Source organism: Protopterus annectens, chromosome 12.part0, assembly GCF_019279795.1.
Source record: "Protopterus annectens isolate FY-2018-M chromosome 12.part0, PAN1.0, whole genome shotgun sequence".
NCBI lineage: Eukaryota > Metazoa > Chordata > Ceratodontiformes > Protopteridae > Protopterus > Protopterus annectens.
The window spans coordinates 1,304,673,671-1,304,692,711 of NC_056746.1; the positions used below are offsets into that span (position 1 = coordinate 1,304,673,671).

Consider the following 19,041-nt stretch of genomic DNA (forward strand, 5'->3'; position numbering starts at 1 on the left):
ACCAAAACACACCCAAACACTAAGAGGGGGGAGGGTGAAAGGCGGGAACTATCAGAAAACTAGTTAGAAAGGGGGAAGAAAGGTATCTAACTAACTACACTATCGATAACTAACCCAGAAAAAACTACACACTCTCACACTAGAAAAGAGATTTTTTTTTTTTTACAGAAAAAAGAAAAAGGTTCAATCTCACCAAAAGCCAAGGAGCTCTTCAAAATTAGCTGCTTCAGCCGCGGCAAAAAACGATCTGAGGTAATGTAGCACATAGCAGGGGATTATGGGTAGGGTGGAGGAGCTAGGAGCTCGGATCTTGTAGCTTGGAAAGCTGCCGGCTCGGATCTGAGATCGGATCCGATACCCACAGGTTGCAGAGCAAATGAAGTAACTACTTCAGATCTATAGACTATAGACCCGAGAAGATGCAAGACTAATCTGTCTGGAGGGGAAGGAAAAGACAGAGAATGTGTGATGCTTGACTCTGCAATGTGTTCAACTTTGTCTGTGGTAAGCTTGCGATCCATGCCACCATATCCAGATAAGCGCCAATGTATTCCAGAACTTGAGTGGGGGAGGGCCAAGATTTGTCATAGTTTACTTTAATGCCCAGTTGAAGACAAAGTTGGAGAAAGTTGTCCCTGTCTTGAATCAGTAGAGGTCTAGTGGCATCAGAGAAGAATAAACGAAAAACGTTGAATGCAACAACTACGCTATCTTCCCTGTTACAACGTTATGTACAGAGGGAACGCAGTGCAGTCTTCGTAAAAAAAACTATTTAATGTTCATTAAATGTAGACAGGAAAACACATAATCTTGCCAAAGCAAGCATAAAAAAATTAATTAAGCGCTTTCACCTACTGAATGTAGGCTTCATCAAAATTGTACTTTAACATTTGCTAACCATTTAAATAACTTATTTGGCGCCATTTTTAAGCTGCCCTTAAAGTTGTATTACAATGTTAACAATGTATTACTCACTTTGATATAAACAAACATAACAAATACATACAATGCACCAACCTGCTAAAATACTATAAATATAAATATAAATGAACTAATTTATTTAAAAATTAAAATAATTATTAAAAATTCTCACAATTCATAAAACTGCTGTTTGAAACTAAATGCTAGTCTATGTGTGTTATAAATGTTTATGTATTTTCTTCATATCTCTGGACAACCTTCCGAGCACTTAATTTAATTATAGCATCCTTAATTAATTATAATCTACTTGTCAAAATACCTAGAATGTATTATTACTATACATTCTATTAAATTGATATTAATATACATATAAAACTTGTTCCTAACTGACGACTAATATCCTATTGTAGTAGATGTAAATAATTAAATAAATAAAAATAAATATTAATTTATTATCTTCTAGAAGCTCCATGAATTAATATGGGTTTTAAAGAAATATTATCGTTTAACCCAGGTGTGGTCGATGCATCCGTGTATAGTTGCCACCACACCTCCTTATAACTTAACATCTCCTTCATACAGCCTCCTCTAGGATTATGTTTTATCTGCTCCAATATTGCGAATTTGAACTTGTGTTGTTCACCATATTTTTCTATATGTCTGTATAAGGCATTGTTATTGTCCTTTCTTCTTACACAGTGTGAATGATCATAAATTCTCCTTTTTAAAGCTCTCTCTGTTTTTCCTATATAGTATCCACTACATACTGTGCACTTAGCCAAATATATAACGAAACTAGTACTACAGTTCCCCTTCTTAAACTTTATTTTACTGTTGTTAATATTATGCAATACAAGTTCATTTGACTCCATAATATCACCACACTGATTACAATGACCACATTTCCTAGTCATATTTGACCCATTGTCACTAATGTAGTTTTGAATTCCTGTGGTTCCTTTCTCTAATAACTTCTTTAAATTATATCCCATTTTGTATACAAATAAAAATATTGGTTTCTCTCCTAAACATTTGACTAAACTATTGTCCACTATAAATATTTTCCAGAACGATAACATAATGTTCTTAATCTGGTGTACAAAAGGTGTGTATTCCAAGATACAAGCTCGTTGGTATCTAACTGTACTGTTATCAGTGTCTGCAATGCTTTGAGATTCAATAGTTAACTCTTTACTTCCCAATAATGCTGTGTATTTCTTTCCCCATTCTTCAATGACATATTTCTTTACATTACTCATCATTGTTACATCATAATTCCTTTCTTCAAATAATTTTTTGACATAATCCATTTCCATTTTCATTTCATTAAATCTTGAAGTCATCCGGGCTACCCTTATACATTGCCCCTTGTATATATTATATAATAGTTTTTTAGGGTGATTACTATTATATTGTAAGTAATCGTTGGAAAAGGTATTCTTTCTATATATAGCTGATTTGAAACCCCTATTATCATGTGATATAAATGTGTCTAAATAGGCAATACCATTGTAACTTATAGAATGAGTAAACTTTAAGAATTCACAACTGGTGTTAATGAAACTAATGAACTTGTTTAACTCTTCTTTTTTACCCTTCCACAAAATATAGATGTCATCTAAAAATCTTGTGTAATGTATTACTTGTTTGAAAAAAATACTGGGAAATAAAACCTTCTCTTCCCAGTTTAACATAACTAGATTGGCATATATGGGTGCACTAGCTGATCCCATTGCTACACCATTGTTTTGCCTATAATGTTCACCTTCAAAATAAATATAGTTATGTTCCAATACAAGCGACATACAATCCATAATTAAACAAACATGGTCCCACTCAAAATTTGTGTGTTTCCTTGTACTTTCACAAAACATCTCAAGTCCCACTTGTTTGGGAATACATGAATACAAATCTATAACATCTATAGTTACATAGATCAAATCGCTACAATCTATATGTATGGAAATTCTTCAAAATCCCAAGAATCTTTTATTAAATGTGGGATATGACTATACGTATTTTTTAACCATGTATCCACTGCTACTCCTTAAGGGAAGGTTTTGGCTGAACTACCTGACACTATAGGTCTAAATGGGGTCACTATACTTTTGTGTACCTTTGGTATACCCACTAATGTAGCTAGTACTGGATGCTTTACCTTGATGAAATTGTACACATCTGTATTGATCCTGTTGTCTATCCAGAATTCTTCTATGTAAGAGTTCATTCTATGGTAGGCTATATTGATTTTGTTAAGTGACACTGTTTCATAATTCCCTCGATTAGGTTAATAGAAAAATAATTTATTAACATATTCAACTTGTCATATATTACCCCCTTTGTCGGTTTCATGATATGTCTTTGTCTCCCCTAAAATTTGAAAGTGTTTCTCTCTCCTTTATAGTCAAATTGTCTTTTGTAACCTTCTTTGTTGTTTTATTCTTTAATTTATAAACTTCCTTATCACATATTTTTCAAACATCTCTACTTTTGGATTCATTGGTGGAACATAAGTACTTTTGTTCTTTAATCTATTCTTTCCGTCCACTATGTCCTTACTCTCTACATGGTCTTCCTTCTGGAACATAATAGCTAAATTAAGCTTCCTAGTGAATAGTTTCACTTCCCTTAAGTGATCCACCAAATCAAATGGGGTGTCGATAAATTTCATTCCTTTAGATAGCAAATCGAAATGATTTTTATCCATAACTAAATTTGTATAATTGTAAATTTTGAAATTATTCAGAATATGTATTACTCCGTCCACTTTAATACAATTTTCATCACTGTTAGTGTGAATCTGAATAGTATTTATCATATTACTTGCAAATGTGGGAACTATTCCTTCATTTTTTCCTTCTTGTAACTGTTCTATCGGTTCTTGGGGTAATAATTCCATGTCCCCCTCTCTGGTCTCCTTTTCCAATACTGGGGGTTCCACGTCCTTTGAAAATTCTGTCTATAATTCTTCCTACCTCCATACCCTTCAGTATTGTCATCTCTTGCCCCATACAATTTACCACCTATCTGTTACTGTTGTCTGTCCTACTTTCAAAATTGTCCAATTTCCACAGATATGCTTTATTCTCTTTATATTGGGATATATCCCTATTCAATTTAGCACACTTCTTATCATATCCCACTTTTATTTTTTTATCAGCTATCTGGAACTGTTTCACATACAAAGCTTCCCATTGTTTGAACATCAAATCATTAACAATGTGACCATCCAGTTCCTCAACCTCTACAATTAATTGTGTTAACTTTTCGTCATTAAATTTAATCAGCATATTCATAAAACTGTCACATTCATCAAAAAATTGATTAAATACTTCTATGTTTTTTTTTATTTAGTTCTATGCCCATAGGATGTTTAAAGAACCGAAGACCCTTAGGTACTACTTTCAAAGTTATACATTCATGCAAATAACCATTGTCCATTTTAATACCATTAATCATATTCAGCTTCTTTCCAAGTGAATAAATCATGTCCTTAAGTGTCCCTTTCATATGAACTGTACTTCTAGGTCGTTCTTTGACCTGGTCAAAATTGTTAAAATTAAAAACATTAGAAAAAAATGATTGCAATTTACCATCATTATTTACTTCTTTGTCAGCCTGTGACTTGTCAGACAATTTGTTAATGGCTTTCACAGATGAAAACAGTACCTTTCTTTTAATGTTTTCTCCACATTGGAATAAGTTCTTTCAGGTAAAACTCTCTGATTTGGTTCCTATACGTAGAGCTTCTTCATCATCCTCATATTCATATAAGGAGAAATGGTAATGTCAGTAGAGTTCAAATTCAAACTTCCTCAATAAACTGGAATGTCACAGAAAGATCAATCTTTTTGTTATTGATGCTTTAGGTTGTCCTATTGAACCATCTCCTTTCGCTAGAAAGTTAGTTAATTCTTGCCGTGAGTTGTGGTCAGTTCTGCAGAGAAGTGCCGGTGCAGCAGCTTTCTCCTTCTCTTTCAGCGTTACTGGTACCTTTAGTACCACTGCCACATCCCGTTTGGTTGTTTGGTTGGTGCATCCGCTTTTCTGCGTAAGTCGCGCATTAACTCCATCGCAAGTATTAACAGCTATATCAACACCACATCCTGTCTTTTCTTGAAGGTGAAGACTACCTCTGGTAATATCGATACACATTCCGTTTTGCAGGAAGTAGCGTTACTTAGAGAAGAAGTCTTCAAATTGTCGCAACTTTGCTCCACTTTGATATTGAAAGTGGACAAAGAAAAGACAGGATGTGGTGTTGATATAGCTGTTAATACTTGCGATGGAGTTAATGGTGGAACAAGGGAGCAGTGTGGTGTGATTACCAAGTCGCCGATAAACCAAGCGGATGCACCAACCAAACGGGGATGTTGCAGTGGCATTAAAGGTACCAGTAATGCTGAAAGAGAGCGTAGAGGCAAGGAAGCTGCACCGGTGACTATCTCTGCAGAACCTGACCACAACTCACGCAACGAAAGGGGTAAAGAATTAACTTTTCTAGCGAAGGGAGATGGTTCAATAGGACAACCTAAAGCATCCAATAACAAAAAAAGTGATATTGATCTTTCTGTGACACAATTTCCCAGTTTATTGAGGGAGAGTTTGAATTTGAACTCTACTGACATTACTTTCGATTTCTCCTTATATGAATATGAGGATGATGAAGAAGCTCTACGTATAGGAACCAAATCCAAGAGAGTTTTACCTGAAAGAACTTATTCCAATGTGGTGGAGAAAACATTAAAAGAAAAAGGTACTGTTTTTTCATCTGTGAAAGCCATTAACAAATTGACTGACAAGTCACAGGCTGACAAAGAAGTAAATAATGATGGTAAATTGCAATCATTTTTTTCTAATGTTTTTAATTTTAACAATTTTGACCAGGTCAAAGAACGACCTAGAAGTACAGTTCATATGAAAGGGACACTTAAGGACATGATTTATTCACTTGGAAAGAAGCTGAATATGATTAATGGTATTAAAATGGACAATGGTTATTTGCATGAATGTATAACTTTGAAAGTAGTACCTAAAAGTCTTCGGTTCTTTAAACATCCTATGGGCATAGAACTAAATAAAAAAAACACAGAAGTATTTAATCAATTTTTTGATGAATGTGGTTACAGTTTTATGAATATGCTGATTAAATTTAATGACGAAAAGTTAACACAATTAATTGTAGAGGTTGAGGAACTGGATGGTCACATTGTTAATGATTTGATGTTCAAACAATGGGAAGCTTTGTATGTGAAACAGTTCCAGATAGCTGATAAAAAAAATAAAAGTGGGATATGATAAGAAGTGTGCTAAATTGAATAGGGATATATCCCAATATAAAGAGAATAAAGCATATCTGTGGAAATTGGACAATTTTGAAAGTAGGACAGACAACAGTAACAGACAGATAGGTGGTAAATTTTATGGGGCAAGAGATGACAATACTGAAGGGTATGGAGGTAGGAAGAATTATAGACAGAATTTTCAAAGGACGTGGAACCCCCAGTATTGGAAAAGGAGACCAGAGAGGGGGACATGGAATTATTACCCCAAGAACCGATAGAACAGTTACAAGAAGGAAAAAATGAAGGAATAGTTCCCACATTTGCAAGTAATATGATAAATACTATTCAGATTCACACTAACAGTGATGAAAATTGTATTAAAGTGGACGGAGTAATACATATTCTGAATAATTTCAAAATTTACAATTATACAAATTTAGTTATTGATAAAAATCATTTCGATTTGCTATCTAAAGGAATGAAATTTATCCCGACACCCCCATTTGATTTGGTGGATCACTTAAGGGAAGTGAAACTATTCACTAGGAAGCTTAATTTAGCTATTATGTTCCAGAAGGAAGACCATGTAGAGAGTAAGGACATAGTGGACGTAAAGAATAGATTAAAGAACAAAAGTACTTATGTTCCACCAATGAATCCAAAAGCAGAGATGTTTGAAAAATATGTGATAAGGGAAGTTTATAAATTAAAGAATAAAACAAGAAAGAAGGTTACAAAAGACAATTTGACTATAAAGGAGAGAGAAACACTTTCAAATTTTAGGGGAGACAAAGACATACGTATCATGAAACCGGACAAAGGGGGAGGGGCAGTAATATATGACAAGTTGGAATATGTTAATAAATTATTTTTTCTATTAACCCAATCAGGGAATTATGAAACAGTGTCACTTAACGAAATCAATATAGCCTACCATAGAATAGACTCTTACATAGAAGAATTCTGGATAGACAACAGGATCAATACAGATGTGTACAATTTCATCAAGGTAAAGCATCCAGTACTAGCTACATTAGTGGGTATACCAAAGGTACACAAAAGTATAAGCGACCCCCCATTTAGACCTATAGTGTCAGGTAGTTCAGCCAAAACCTTCCCTTTAGGAGTAGCAGTGGATACATGGTTAAAAAATACGTATAGTCATATCCCACATTTAATAAAAGATTCTTGGGATTTTTTGAAGAATTTCCCCATACATATAGATTGTAGCCATTTGATCTATGTAACTATAGATGTTATAGATTTGTATTCATGTATTCCCAAACAAGTGGGACTTGAGATGTTTTGTGAAAGTATAAGGAAACACACAAATTTTGAGTGGGACCATGTTTGTTTAATTATGGATTGTATGTCGCTTGTACTGGAACATAACTATATTTATTTTGAAGGTGAACATTATAGGCAAAACAATGGTGTAGCAATGGGATCAGCTAGTGCACCCATATATGCCAATCTAGTTATGTTGAACTGGGAAGAGAAGGTTTTATTTCCCAGTATTTTTTTCAAACAAGTAATACATTACACAAGATTTTTAGATAAAACATAATCCTAGAGGAGGCTGTATGAAGGAGATGTTAAGTTATAAGGAGGTGTGGTGGCAACTATACACGGATGCATCGACCACACCAGGGTTAAACGATAATATTTCTTTAAAACCCATATTAATTCGTGGAGCTTCTAGAAGATAATAAATTAATATTTATTTTTATTTATTTAATTATTTACATCTACTACAATAGGATATTAGTCGTCAGTTAGGAACAAGTTTTATATGTATATTAATATCAATTTAATAGAATGTATAGTAATAATACATTCTAGCTATTTTGACAAGTAGATTATAATTAATTAAGGATGCTATAATTAAATTAAGTGCTCGGAAGGTTGTCCAGAGATATGAAGAAAATACATAAACATTTATAACACACATAGACTAGCATTTAGTTTCAAACAGCAGTTTTATGAATTGTGAGAATTTTTAATAATTATTTTAATTTTTAAATAAATTAGTTAGTTCATTTATATTTATATTTATAGTATTTTAGCAGGTTGGTGCATTGTATGTATTTGTTATGTTTGTTTATATCAAAGTGAGTAATACATTGTTAACATTGTAATACAACTTTAAGGGCAGCTTAAAAATGGCGCCAAATAAGTTATTTAAATGGTTAGCAAATGTTAAAGTACAATTCTGATGAAGCCTACATTCAGTAGGTGAAAGCGCTTAATTAATTTTTTTATGCTTGCTTTGGCAAGATTATGTGTTTTCCTGTCTACATTTAATGAACATTAAATAGTTTTTTTTACGAAGACTGCAATGCGTTCCCTCTGTACATAAGCATCACAGAAGAGCCAGTTGTCGAGATAAGGAAATACCTGGAGTCCTAGTAGTCTCAATTGAGCTGTGAATACCGCAATGCACTTAGTGAACATCCTGGGGGCTGTGGTGAGACCAAAGGGCAAGGCCCTGAATTGGCAGTGCCTAGCTCCCAGCTTGAAGCATAGGTATCTCCTGGAGCAACTTTCTATTTTGATGTGACAATATGCATCTTGGAGATCTATACAGCACATCCAATCATCCTTGCGCAAAAGCATCAGAATGGACTGAACTGTGACCATCTGGAACTCTGAGTGTTTGATACATTGATTAAAACCTGTTGGGATCCTAAACTGATCTTAGGTCCCCGGTTTTCTCTGGTACTAAAGTGAACCTTGAGTAACTTCCATATCCTTTTTGGTCTGGAGGGACTATTTGGATGACTCTTTTTGCTAGCAGCTTTTTTACTTCTAGGACTGCTGCATCCCTGTGACTGGGTGGAATTTTGGGAATCTTTTTGGTACATTTGGGAGAAAGAAGGGGAAATCGTATGTAATAACCACTGGATACCATACTGAGCACCCAGGTATCATTTGTGATGGTTACCCAGGCTTCTGGGTGCAGAGAGAAGCACCCCCCCCCGACTGCCTCCAGACTGCAGCAGTCAGGCAACCTTTCAGAAGCACCAAAAGGGCTTCTCAGAGAAAGGGCTTCTGAAGCCCTGATGTTGTGGGCCTCTTCTGCCACAAGGGTGATGTCTACTACTTGAACCCCACCCCATGCAGTGGAGGAGATCTGTCTATGTAGGAGTCCTGGGAAGATCCTTGCGTCTTGCAGAACCACATCTTTCTACACCCTCTCTGGTTCCTTGAAAATGTCTGATGAGGAGTAGAGAAATGTATCCTTATGGCAAATGACTTCTTCCCATCCTGTTCACTCATGGAGAGAGTTTCTTTTACCTTATGGCCAAACAAGGTGGACCCATCAAAGGAAGCACTGATGAATGAAGTCTTCTTGAGGCTCTGCAAACTCAAAAAGGCACATCCAGGAGTGCCTTCTTAAAGCAAATCCTGAACCCGCTGCTACCAAAGCTCCTCCTAAGGCATGAGAAATCAGTCTCATGGAAGCATTCAGTAGGGACTGAAGGGTGGCCAGTTGGGAAGAAACTATAATTTTGTCTTCCACAGACATGGACTCTGACAGGGTATTGGAAAACTGTGTGTGCCGGGTAATTCAGAGATCTCTGGGTGAAGGTTGCTGATACAATAACATGCTTCTCAAACCTGTCCAACACCCTAGACTCTCCATTCAGTGGATGGAGAGAAGAACTCTGCTCAGCAAGTTCTTTTTTGGTTGCCGCCACTACTACATAGCAACCACTGGGGGACCTTTGCTCCAAACACCCTATCCTTTGGTGCAATAAGGTATTTATCTGGTTTGTTGGGAACAGACTCCAGGACATCTGGATCCTTCCAAGCCCATCAGAATATGAGGTTCTTCATCTCATCTACCAGGGGACAACCTACGACATAGCTGAGCCGACTCTAAAAGCCTAGAGAAACAGTGACTCTACTGGGGGGTGGGGTGGGGGGCAGAAGACCAACCTCTTTTCTGTCTCAAAAGTTTAAGGATTTCACAGAATGACACATCCTCTCCTTCATCAAGTCAGTGTCTTCAGGTAAAGATTCCTGTGGGGAATCTAAGTGCCTCCTTTTGCATGTACACTTCCAAGGGGGTTCTCCAGTGGGAAGCTCTGGGGAGAACTCAGAGGTGCGAACAGAGTCCCAGATGAAGACTGTCTCTAGGCTTGACCAGGCTGGTTGCCCCAAATGAGACAGGAAGAAGAGACTCAGGATCCAGGGTAGCCAGTTGTGGAAGGGGGTGGACCAGGGGGCAAGGATGCTTTGTCCACAGAGGTGGAAAATGCTCTCTCCACTACCGCAAAGGCAGAGGTCAAGGGGAACCAAGCTCAACAAGGTAGACGCCAAAGACACCTGCCCAGGGTGGCTCCAAGCATCCCTAAGATCCTGCCTCAATGCAGAGGTCAGAGTCGAGCTCTTCAGTGCCAAGGCTCTGAGGGGAAGGGACAGCTCCAAAACCACTGGATTCGAACCCAGACCCCCAGATTAGCACCAATTATGTGGCTCTGAGCCCTCTGGATCAGTGAATGTGTCAGAGTTGATGAGGACCAAGACTTTAGATTCAACACAGACAAACTTAGGATTCTCAGATCCAAAGATTCCAAAACCAGAGGATGGATCGAAGTAGGAGTCAGAAGTTAAGGTTGGACTGGTGGAGGGCTCACAGACCCAATGAGAAATGGAGCAAGAATAACTCCCAACTAAAACTGGGTTCTGAGAAACTTTCTCATCATCTTGTCCACATCTGCTTCTGTTAGGCTCTAGCTAACTTAAGGGATGACGAGGTCAAGAGTGGCCTACATGTCCTTCAAGTCATCTCCGCCAAAAGGGTGAATGAAGCCTCAAAGGAATCAGCTCTGGAGAGAATCTGAGTGCTCTAACACAAGGAGACTTCAACTTAGCTTGAGTCAGATCCAAAGGAACCACTGGATCCGAGGGTCTTGACTTAGATGGGGTCAGATCCATGACAGCAGTCAGACTAGAAGATTTTACTATGTTCCCAAGCAGAGCCAAGCCTGAAGAAGGAGGAGGAGAGCAATCGGAGTGAAGCCACCTTGACTCTTTAGTCTTGTCAGTAGTATTCCCTTTGGACAACTCCAAAGATTTCTTGGAGTGAGCGGTGCTCCAGAAGATGAGAAAGAAGTGGAGGGAAGCAAGCCTTTCCACACCGGTTAGTTTCTACATTCGACTGGCACTCCATGATTGAACCCCACACAAACTTTACAATCAGTATTAAGATGCCCTGCTCTGAGGCAATAAACACACTTGGAGTGAGGATCCAAATTAGGGATTTTATGTCTAAAGGATGATCACTTTTTAAAATGTGTAGGTTTTTTTGTCAAATCAAAACAGGAGCATTAGATCTTCTGATATCAACAAAATTGCTTGTATTCTTTAGAAATAAAACAAAATGAATTAAAATGTTTAATAAGGCAATATTTTTTGTCTGGAAGGGGTGCCTATGGGGAAGTATCTGCCAGAAATGAAGAGTGTAGCCAAATGTTGCTTGTGTGAACCTCAAAGCTGCTTTCCCTTTAGGCGGAAAGAAAATAATGGAATTGTCTACACTCTGACTGCCAATTTCCCTCCAAGGGGCTAGCCAATCAGCAGTCAGAGTGTAAAAACAGGAGGGAGTTAAATCCTTTTGAAAACTGACCTGTTGTTGTATCCTGGGCAGGATACAACTCAAATAGCCAAAGGCTACTGCAGCAGCTGGAATGATACACATCCAGAGAAATACTAGTCTTAACAGGGTACTGGTTCTTGTCCTGGCACCAGCTAGAAAATATTTCCATTTGTTGGTATATAATTTTCTAGTAGCAGGTTTTCTTGCCTCCTTTAATACTTGCTGCCATTCACCAAAAAATAGGTGCCTGAAAGGTATTAAGAATCTATCATCCAGGCAGTTAGCTGCAGTTGTTTGGAATTTGGATGTATAAACATCCCCCCACACCTTGTGTGACTAGGACCAGTCTGTGAGTAAGCATGTGGTAACTGCTCTTGGTCATTTTCAATCAGAAGGGAATACCACAGTTGCCTGGGACAGAAGGGAGTCACCACAATGATCTTTGGAGAGTCCTTCTGAATCTTCAGAATGACCATGTATATTAATTACTGGAAAATATGGAAAAGCATACAGGAACACTATTGTCCAAGGAAAGGAAAAAGCATCTGTTTTCTAAATGACTGCTGTGACTGGAGGCAGAAAGATCTGTCTAAGTTGTTTCCCACAGCTGTATCAATTCCTGGAAGACCCCCTTATTCAGTTTCCAGTTGTGAGAATCTGTCCTGGTCCTGTTCAGCTTGTCTGCCACAAACTTTTGCATAATGAGGTGTAAGATGCATGTAGAGTGAGGCTTTGTTAAAAAGCTATATCCCAGGTTACCATGTCAGGGCTAGCCACTCAACAGTTTAAAACTGGCTCTAGGTGATTCAGTCATGTTGACTAATGTCATCAGAAATAGTCATGGGTATTTGCCAATGATAAATGGGTTAAGGACCCAGTCTACTCTGAGCTACACCAGGGCCCCATGTTAATGGCGGGAGAAGTGTATGTGCCCCTACTGGCCAGTGTGTACACACCATAATGTCCAGCATTCCTGGGTCAATAAATTACTGGCTGGTTGGTGTCCAGTTGCTCACCTTGGGTTATCTAGGATAGCTCTGTTGAGCATAAGCTGGATGTAAAACCAATCAAACAGCCAAAAATGAACTAAGAATTGCTAAACTGAATAAGGGTTTACAAACAGGATGCTGCTTTTAAGTGGATGACATTATTTATTTATTTATTTATTTTACATTTGTTAACCGGGAAGGTCCGACTGGATATATGTCCATTTTCAGTGGAGGCCCGGGGAGAAAAGCTCCATACAGTAGACATAAGACAGAACAGCATAATACAATGTAAAATACAATAGAGAAATACAATCCAGAGAATTTTTTACATATTTACATAATGAAACCATTCCACTATTAGTATAATTCAAGATAGAGGTTATACAATATATTTTAGGTCATTTTCCAAGTTCCCAGCCCAACATTCAAGAGGTTCATATATATTTGTGTGTTTCTTTGTAGGTTACATAAAATGTGTTCTAGATTTCACTTAAGCTCATGTTAGTACAGAGTAATATAGGTTAGTATTCAGAGACACTGCTAAGAGACCCTAATTGGGTGCACAGTAGTAAAGTGTGGGGAATTAGTCAGGGGTAGAGCAAGGATAGAGCCATCACAATGTGAAGTATTGAGTAAGTTTTTTTTTTAAATTGGGTTGGAGAGGGTTGTAAGGTGAGTTTTGTAGGAAGAGAGTTCCAGACTTTACCAAGTGAGTTCATAAACAGAGCTTCCCCAGCTGAGTTGTTTGCTTTGAAGCTGAAAGCTAACATTTTGTTAGAGGATCGGAGAGTTTTTAGGTTATGGTAGGAGGTGATGAGAGTTTTAAGATCAGGTGTCCATTCTGGCTAGTAGAGAATCTTGTGGGCGGTTATTAGTTGGTTAGTTAGTATAAGGTTAGGTAGTTCAAGCCAGCTTAGTAGTTTGAGGTTGTGGCACTGATGGGTCCTATAGGCAGAGGCGGTGGTGAATCTGGAAATGTGATTATAGCAGGTTGTGAGCTTGTTCAGGGAGGTTTTACTCAGGTTGGAGAATAAGGGGGAGGCATAGAAAAGTGTGAATAGGAGATGAGTGCAAGCAAGAACAGTTCTGGCTAGGGGAGTTAAGAAGGGTTTGGATTCTATGTAGAGAACCAAGTTTTTATTTACTGTTTTGATGGTGTGGTCGGCATGCAAGTCAAACTTTAGGTTGTTGTCAACTATAACTCCTAGTAGTTTGGTTGAGGGGTCTGGTGAAATAATAGTGCCATTGTTAGATGTAATGGAGAAGGTGAGAGAGGAGGTCTTATGAGATGGGGAGAACAGCAGCAGTTTGTTTTTTTGGGGGTTTAGTATGAGACAGCTATAGATGAACCAATTTTCAACTATGCTAAATGTGTTTTGAGATAGTGTCAGTAGTTCTTCTGGGGTGGTGGCAGAACAGATTAGGGTTGAGTCGTCTGCATATTGAATACAGGTACTGTCTGGTATTACTTTATGCAAGTCATTAATGAATATGGAAAATAGGAGGGGCCCTAAGATGGATCCTTGGGGGACTCCAAGTGTTATAGGTAAGAGGGTAGGTAAGTTGTCTTTCCACAGAACTGCCTGTTGTCTACCTCCCAGATATGACTTAAACCACTGTATATCATGGGTATCTAGGGAGAATTTTTCTAGGGTGTGCAGGAGATGTTGATGGTTTACCATGTCGAAAGCTTTGGAAAGCTCTAGGAATATGGTTGAGGAGAGTTTATTGCTATTACAGTTGTGATTTATGACATTGGTGAAGGATAGTAGGGCAGTAGTGGTACTGTGGTTTGGTCTGAAACCATGCTGAGAATTTGACAGGTGATTGTTATCGAGAAGATATGCTAGGAGTTGTTTTTGGATACATTTTTCCAGGATATTGGCTACAGGAGAGAGTATTGCTATCATGATGATAAGCAGCAGACTGGACATCCTATGTATCCAGGAGACAAGTATGAAAGGCAGTGCAACAAAGCCACTTGCCTTAGGATCCAGAGTTTACTACTCAAGAGGTGGAGGACAGACTAGAAATGTTATAGAAATTATGGTGAGGGAGAAGCTTCAAAAGACATTGAGGGATGTCATCAGAATTAGTGACAGACTCATGGCAATCAATCTCCAGTGCAAGGAATGGGCAGTATTCATAACGTCAGCTTATTCCCCACAGCAGGGTTGTGATAATTATGAAAAGAGTGCATTCAGACATCAATTGAAGGACCTCCTAGACAAAGCAGGACAACATATGTTGGTGTTGATAGTGGGAGATCTGAATGTAGATATTGGGACAAACAGAACAGGATATGAGGACTGCCTGCATCCACATGGTTGGGGTAACAGGAATAAAGGAGAGCCATTTTTGACCTCTGTCTGACAAACAGCTAGATAGTGGTCAGCACATGAGACAGTCACAAGATCATATACAAGAGTGGCCAACATGCATCTCAGGTAGACTTCCTCCTGGTAAGGAAAAGGCATTAGAACAGAATGAACAATTGCAAAGTCATCCCCAGTGAAACAGTCAGTGACTGTAAACCACTGGTTGCCACAATCAGCTGCAAGCAGCATTCTCTGAGGTCAAAATAAACCAGGCTGAAGACCTGGAAGTTGACTGGAGAAAAAGCACAAGAGTTCAAGGAATTAATCAGGGCTCCAGCACTTCAGGAAGAAGAGGAAGTAGGTAGAGTTCAAGAAGAATGGCAGCATCTTAAAACAGCGTGTCAGGACTATAGAACAAATATGTGGCCAACCCAGGTATGGAAATGAGATACAAAAGGAAAGCTGGTGGTAGAATGCAGATGTTCAGGAAGTCATCAAATGAAAAAAAGAGTGCAGGAAAAAGTTTGAGATAGAAAAGTCTGGTCAAGCTAAGAATGTGCACTGGTTGGCTAACAAGAGGCTGAGAGAGGAGTTGCAATAGCAAAGAACAAGACATCAGAGATAGCACAAAGAAATTCTATCAGGTTGCAAAGCAAAGACAGAAAAATAAATAAGATAATCCAGACACCCTTCATAAGACATGCCAGCAGCAGCAACCTGCTTACCAGTCTACAGGATAGCAAATGCAGATACAAGGAATACTTTCAACAGCTTTTGAGTGAAGAAAACACCATATTTGCTATGCTGGCTCAGACACAGCCTACAATGAAATAAGAGGAGGAGCCTACCTAGAAGAGTAAGAACAGCACTAAGGAAAATTAAGTTAGGGAAAGCAGCAAAGTCAGGTGAGGTCACAACAGATGTTGGATGAGACAGGGGAGAAATGGCTCCTGAGGGTACTCATAGCAGTATGGAGAGAAAGGCATATCTCAGATGACTGCAGAATAAGCATATTAGTGTCACTGTACAAGAGCAAAGAGGACATTCACAACTGTAGGCAGTACAGAGGTATCAAACTCCTGTCATCCCAAGAAAGCTGATTTGGGCAGGCCTGTGGTGGTTCAAAGTCCTAGAAACATTGGTAGAGTTAGTGCAGGCTGTGTACAAGAACCCAAAGAAAATGAGGGAAATTAATAGAAAGTGAGAATTGAGATGGAATGAGTGTGGTGGTTGAGAAGAAGGGAAGTCTGAATGAGAAGGTCAAAGCTAAAATCAAATGGGCTGGAACCAGGTGGCAGAATATGTCAGGGATGGTGTATGAGAGAAGAACGTCAAAGAAGCTGAAAAGTAAGGTGTACAAAACAGTGACAGAACAAGTACTACTGTATGGTAAAGAAACCTGGGCAGTAAAGGCAGAGCAGCTGAGGAAGCTAGAGGTGATGAAGATGAAGTGTCTGAGACAGCTGGTAGGATGCACATTTTGGAACAGAAAAAGAAAGGCGGACATTAGAAAAGAAGCCAAAGTAGCGTCAGTTGCAGAGAGGGTCGAAAAGAACAGATTGCAGTGGTTTGGGCACATGTGCAGAAAAGCAGAAGACAATATAGAGAAGAAGATTTGGGGCAGACAGGAAGAATGCAAGAGAAAACAATGGCATCTGGCAAAGAGATGGGGGGATCATGTGAGAGAAGACCTGCGATAGTCAGGCATGAATGTCGAAGGACAGTGACAAGAGAGTAGGATCCGGATCCCCCCTAAGCATTTATGTATTACAACAGTGCGGTAAATGACTTGTAACGATCCTGCAGCCCACAGACAACTGAGACAAAAAGAGACAGTGAAATGAAGGCATTTATGACTGCCTATATCTGTTTTACGTTTATGTGTATTGGTCTGTCTTATTTGTTCCAAAGACCCTGAACTTTTATCCCCACAGACACTATTCCACCAGCAAATTATTAGCGTCTGTTGTTACAGACTATGCCGAAGTTGGAAGGAAAAATGGAAGACTTAGATTCAGATAAAACTGGTCTCTCCGCCAAATAATTTCCCTTCTAACAAAAGTCTTAAAACTGGAATTTGTACTGTCAGGGGATACTGATGCTAAAACCATACTGATTTTTGTACCACTGAATATATCTTGTGGAGACTTGCAAGAGGAATCATGAAAATCATGGATGCCATGAGACCTGGTATCCTGAGAAATTCCCTTGCTGAAACATTTGAGTTGAAAAACTCAGGAACAGATCTAGATATAGAGCTACCTTTTTCTGTGGAAGAAAAACTCTTTGAACTTTGATATCTAAGAGACACCCCCAGGAAAACAATCAAGTACAAAGGGGTGAAACAAGACTTTTGGATGTTCTTCTGAAATTCCAGTCTATGCAGGAACTCTCACCCAAGACAGAGAGAGAGAGAAAGAGAGAATCCTGACAGTCTAAAAAGATTTTGCATAGATAAGTAAGTCATCTAAATAAGGAAATGTGAATACCTTGCAGTCTGCAATAGGCTATCACTGGAACTATACACTTTGTACTTGGAGCACAGGATAATCCAAAGAGTAATGCAGGGAACTAAAAGTGTGATGCTGACACAGAAAACCTTAAGAAACGTCTGAAGTCTGGCGCTATTGGAATGTGATAAGCATCTTTTAAATCTACAGTCTCTAAAACACTTAAAAGAGAATGACAGGTAATAGACTGTGAATAGAATAAATTTTGAACTTGGGAACTGTAACAAACTGGTTTAGAAAGGAAAGATCTAGAATTAGTCTTTATGAATCTTCTTTCTTTGGCATCAGAAACATTCTTGAATAAAAAAAAATGTCTTCTAACTGAGGAGGAGGGACCACTCATATCATTCCCAGAGTCAGCAGATGTTGAATGATGGGGGGGATATAAAAGTTTGAAATGTCAGATGAGCTGGAATCCCTTGAAAGGGAGGAAGAGATTCCTACCGCCATATCCACGAAGGACTTTCAGAACCCATATGTCTGAGATTATCTGTTGCCAAACAGAGAAATGGAGATTCAGATTTTTGGGAAGAATTAAAGGCTTGACAGGGTGGAAAAGTGGGGAAGGGGATACAATTTTGAAAATAGTCATTCAGACTTGTTAGACTGTCCATTAATCTGGGGGGCTCCTCCTTTCTACTTGAAGCCTCACTGCCATTTCTTTTTAAAAGTCTTTACCAGCAGCTTGCTGTGTCTGCTTCCTTATTTTGCTTTTTGTAAAAAGTTGCAAAGGTTGCATTAAACCCCTTGACAAACCTAGAAAAGAAAGGTCATGAAATCTGTGAAATTACCTCTCTTATAAAACCTTTTAAAGACCTCTGCTGCAAATGGTCCAAAGACCTCCCTCTCCATCTAAGGGAAAATTAAAAATTTCATCTTTAACATTCTCAGCAAGGTTTTGAGTATGCAACCCAACAAACCTACACATAACAGCTCCAGTAGCAGAAGCCCCAGAAATGGCATTAGCCAAATCAAAAGTTCATTTCAAAGAGTGGGTAGCCACTTCAGACACAGAAGCAATATGATTACACAAATAAGTCATAATATTCCTCATGTTCTCAAAAGAAGCAAGTGTAAATTTTGACACAAGCCTGACTGCTGAGAATTCTAAACATAAGTGTTGCACAAGAATACAAGTTTCCCCCCAGATCTATCAAATGTTTTTCCATCCTTGTCAGAAGGGGTGAGATTGGCATTTACCAAATGTTTAGTAGCAGTTGGGACTATCAGAGATATCACTGGTGAATCAAATCTGAGGTTATAAAATAAAAACTTATAAGACTGAGAGACTTTACACAATCTCTTTGTTTTCTTGCCAGCAGCAGGCTGGTTGTCTGGCAAGTTACAGGTGTAATAAACATCCTTCAATGATGGAAGAACAAGTGGAACTGGAGTAGATTCAGGAAATTTGAA

At 38.4% G+C, this 19,041-nt stretch overlaps 1 protein-coding gene across 1 annotated transcript in view; it reads right to left on the reverse strand.

Annotated features, from left to right (window-relative positions):
• The window catches only part of EFCAB8 (EF-hand calcium binding domain 8), a 3,728,836-nt gene that overhangs the window by 944,851 nt on the left and 2,764,944 nt on the right, over window positions 1-19,041 (reverse strand). The window contains exon 29 of the mRNA XM_044089017.1: window positions 4,324-4,461. Coding sequence (XP_043944952.1) covers window positions 4,324-4,461 — 138 coding nt within the window. The remainder of the gene's footprint in view (window positions 1-4,323; window positions 4,462-19,041) is intronic.